Below are 2,041 nucleotides of genomic sequence, written 5' to 3'. Positions count from 1 at the left end.
TAAAATTGTTTCAGGAAAATAACAATGTGACTAATTTAACATGCATGCAATATCACAAGAGAGCAGATTCTGTCATATTTCTGAAACACCTAAATCATTTGCAATTACAAATATAAATTGCATAATTAGCAAGTGCAATTACTGATCGTTTAGTAAAAATAATCTACATGTCATTGGGTTAAATTTTTTACAACAGCAACACAGGGTCCCGCACGGCCAGTCTGAAGAGGAGCAACCTATAAACATAAAAAAGGTTTAAGTTTACAAAATATATTTACAATTATTTCTATTTACCCTATTCAATTACAGGAATAGTTTATACACTCACAGGTTCCCATTCGTTGAGATGTGGATCGTAGGCTTCCACTAGTGTGAGAAATTGTTGGCCGTCGTATCCCCCCACGGCCATAAGTCGGTCACCTAATACGCACACACCAACATCACTCCGGGGCACACTCATTGGCGCAACCATAGTCCACGTATCGGTTTTAGGATCATATCTATATTGTTACATCGCATTATATATAACTTAAAAGTTTTAACATATAATGTAACAGCAGTTTTATACCTTTCTACACAGTCGAATCTGCTAACATTGGGATTGCTAGCTAAACTGTCGTTACCACCGAGTGCATAAAGACAACCATTCACTACTCCTACGCCTACACCGCTTCGTTTCTTCGACATAGGTGCGCACGGTGTCCATTTGTTCGTGCGCGGATCGTAACATTCTACTGTATTTAAGCAGGAATTGATATTTCTTCCTCCTACAGCGTACAATCTAAAACATCATAAAAAATTTAATATCAAATTTTATTTTTAAAAAATTAATATTTAATCAGATTTAAAGTTAATAAAATAATATTTATACGAAGGCACGTACTAAAAAGGAAATTAAAATGATTGAAAACAGATATGACATATAAATTTAATAATTTATCTGTAAAGACTTACTTATCATTTAACACAGCTACACCGACTCCCAATCTTTGTACGGACATAGGACATATTGAACTCCACTGACCTGTTCCCGGATCCCATCTCTCTACCGCATTAAGATAACAACGACCGTCGTGACCACCAACAGCATACAAAAGTCCACCTAAGACTGCCACTCCTGAGAAAGAATATTATAACGTATTTGCCAGGGTTTGATTATGAATAAATGAAAGAAATTGCACATTAATTTTGCAAATTCTCATGCATTTGCACATACCTAATCCTACTCGATAAACATTCATAGGTGGTAGAGTGCTCCACGTAAGAGTGGAAAAATCGAAGCATTCTACTGTGTTAAATATATTAAAATCGTTTCTACCGCCCGCGATAATCAATTTCTTATCGTATACCACTGTGGCAAAGAATTTTCTATTGCTCATAGCTGCTAAATATCTCCAGGCATTATCGCGTAATGAAAATGCATCTATAGATGTTGCACCTAGAAAGTACGTTGCAAATTATTTCGCTTGGAAAAAGTAAAATAGTGCGACAATATTAACATAATATATTTTCTTTACATTACATTACATGTAATCGATTAATTATTATCAGTTATGCGATTAATATTAAATAATTCATTTTGGATATAATAAATTACCATTATTAGCGTGCATCTCTCCGACAGCTAACAACGTACCCACAGTGGCTTTTCTGGGTTTCGTCCTGCCTGTTTGAAGCAAAGGTCTTTGCTCAGGCAGCAAATGATACTTCAATGCTTCCATTACTAATTCCTGCACCATTCTTTGGTCTTTCAACATTTCGTTACTCTCAATATTTTCAACTATAAACTGTTTTGATTTATTAGTTAAGCTAATGCACAAGTTCTGTCGAGTGAAAAAATTGAGCTGTCGATGAACTTACCGCGGGTGATAGCAACGGTAATTTGACTAAACCTAATAATTTACTGGCATCTTTGCTCCTGTTTTCTGAATCGTGTTCCAGCCAAGTCACTAAAGCCTGAAATAATAATAAAACAATAACAATTCTATTTATTTTGTATCTCAGCTTAGGTATTTTAATTGCATTTGTATGAAATATTTGC

The 2,041-nt window shown here is 34.8% G+C and overlaps 1 protein-coding gene across 1 annotated transcript; it reads right to left on the bottom strand.

The window, feature by feature from the left end:
* Positions 1-14: 14 nt before the first annotated feature.
* On the bottom strand, positions 15-1,984 carry LOC112457039 (kelch-like protein 5; the record flags this gene model as incomplete). Its single annotated transcript, XM_025019908.1, has 7 exons — positions 15-236; positions 329-500; positions 569-781; positions 955-1,117; positions 1,217-1,438; positions 1,598-1,787; positions 1,861-1,984. Coding segments are annotated over 7 exons (1,150 nt in total), but the record flags the coding sequence as incomplete, so codon positions are not given.
* Positions 1,985-2,041: the final 57 nt, after the last annotated feature.

Source organism: Temnothorax curvispinosus, unplaced genomic scaffold (assembly GCF_003070985.1).
Source record: "Temnothorax curvispinosus isolate PA1 unplaced genomic scaffold, ASM307098v1 QBEX01007444.1, whole genome shotgun sequence".
Classification (NCBI taxonomy): Eukaryota; Metazoa; Arthropoda; class Insecta; order Hymenoptera; family Formicidae; genus Temnothorax; species Temnothorax curvispinosus.
Note: the sequence above shows the minus strand (reverse complement) of the source record. Positions and strands in the feature narration are given on the sequence as shown.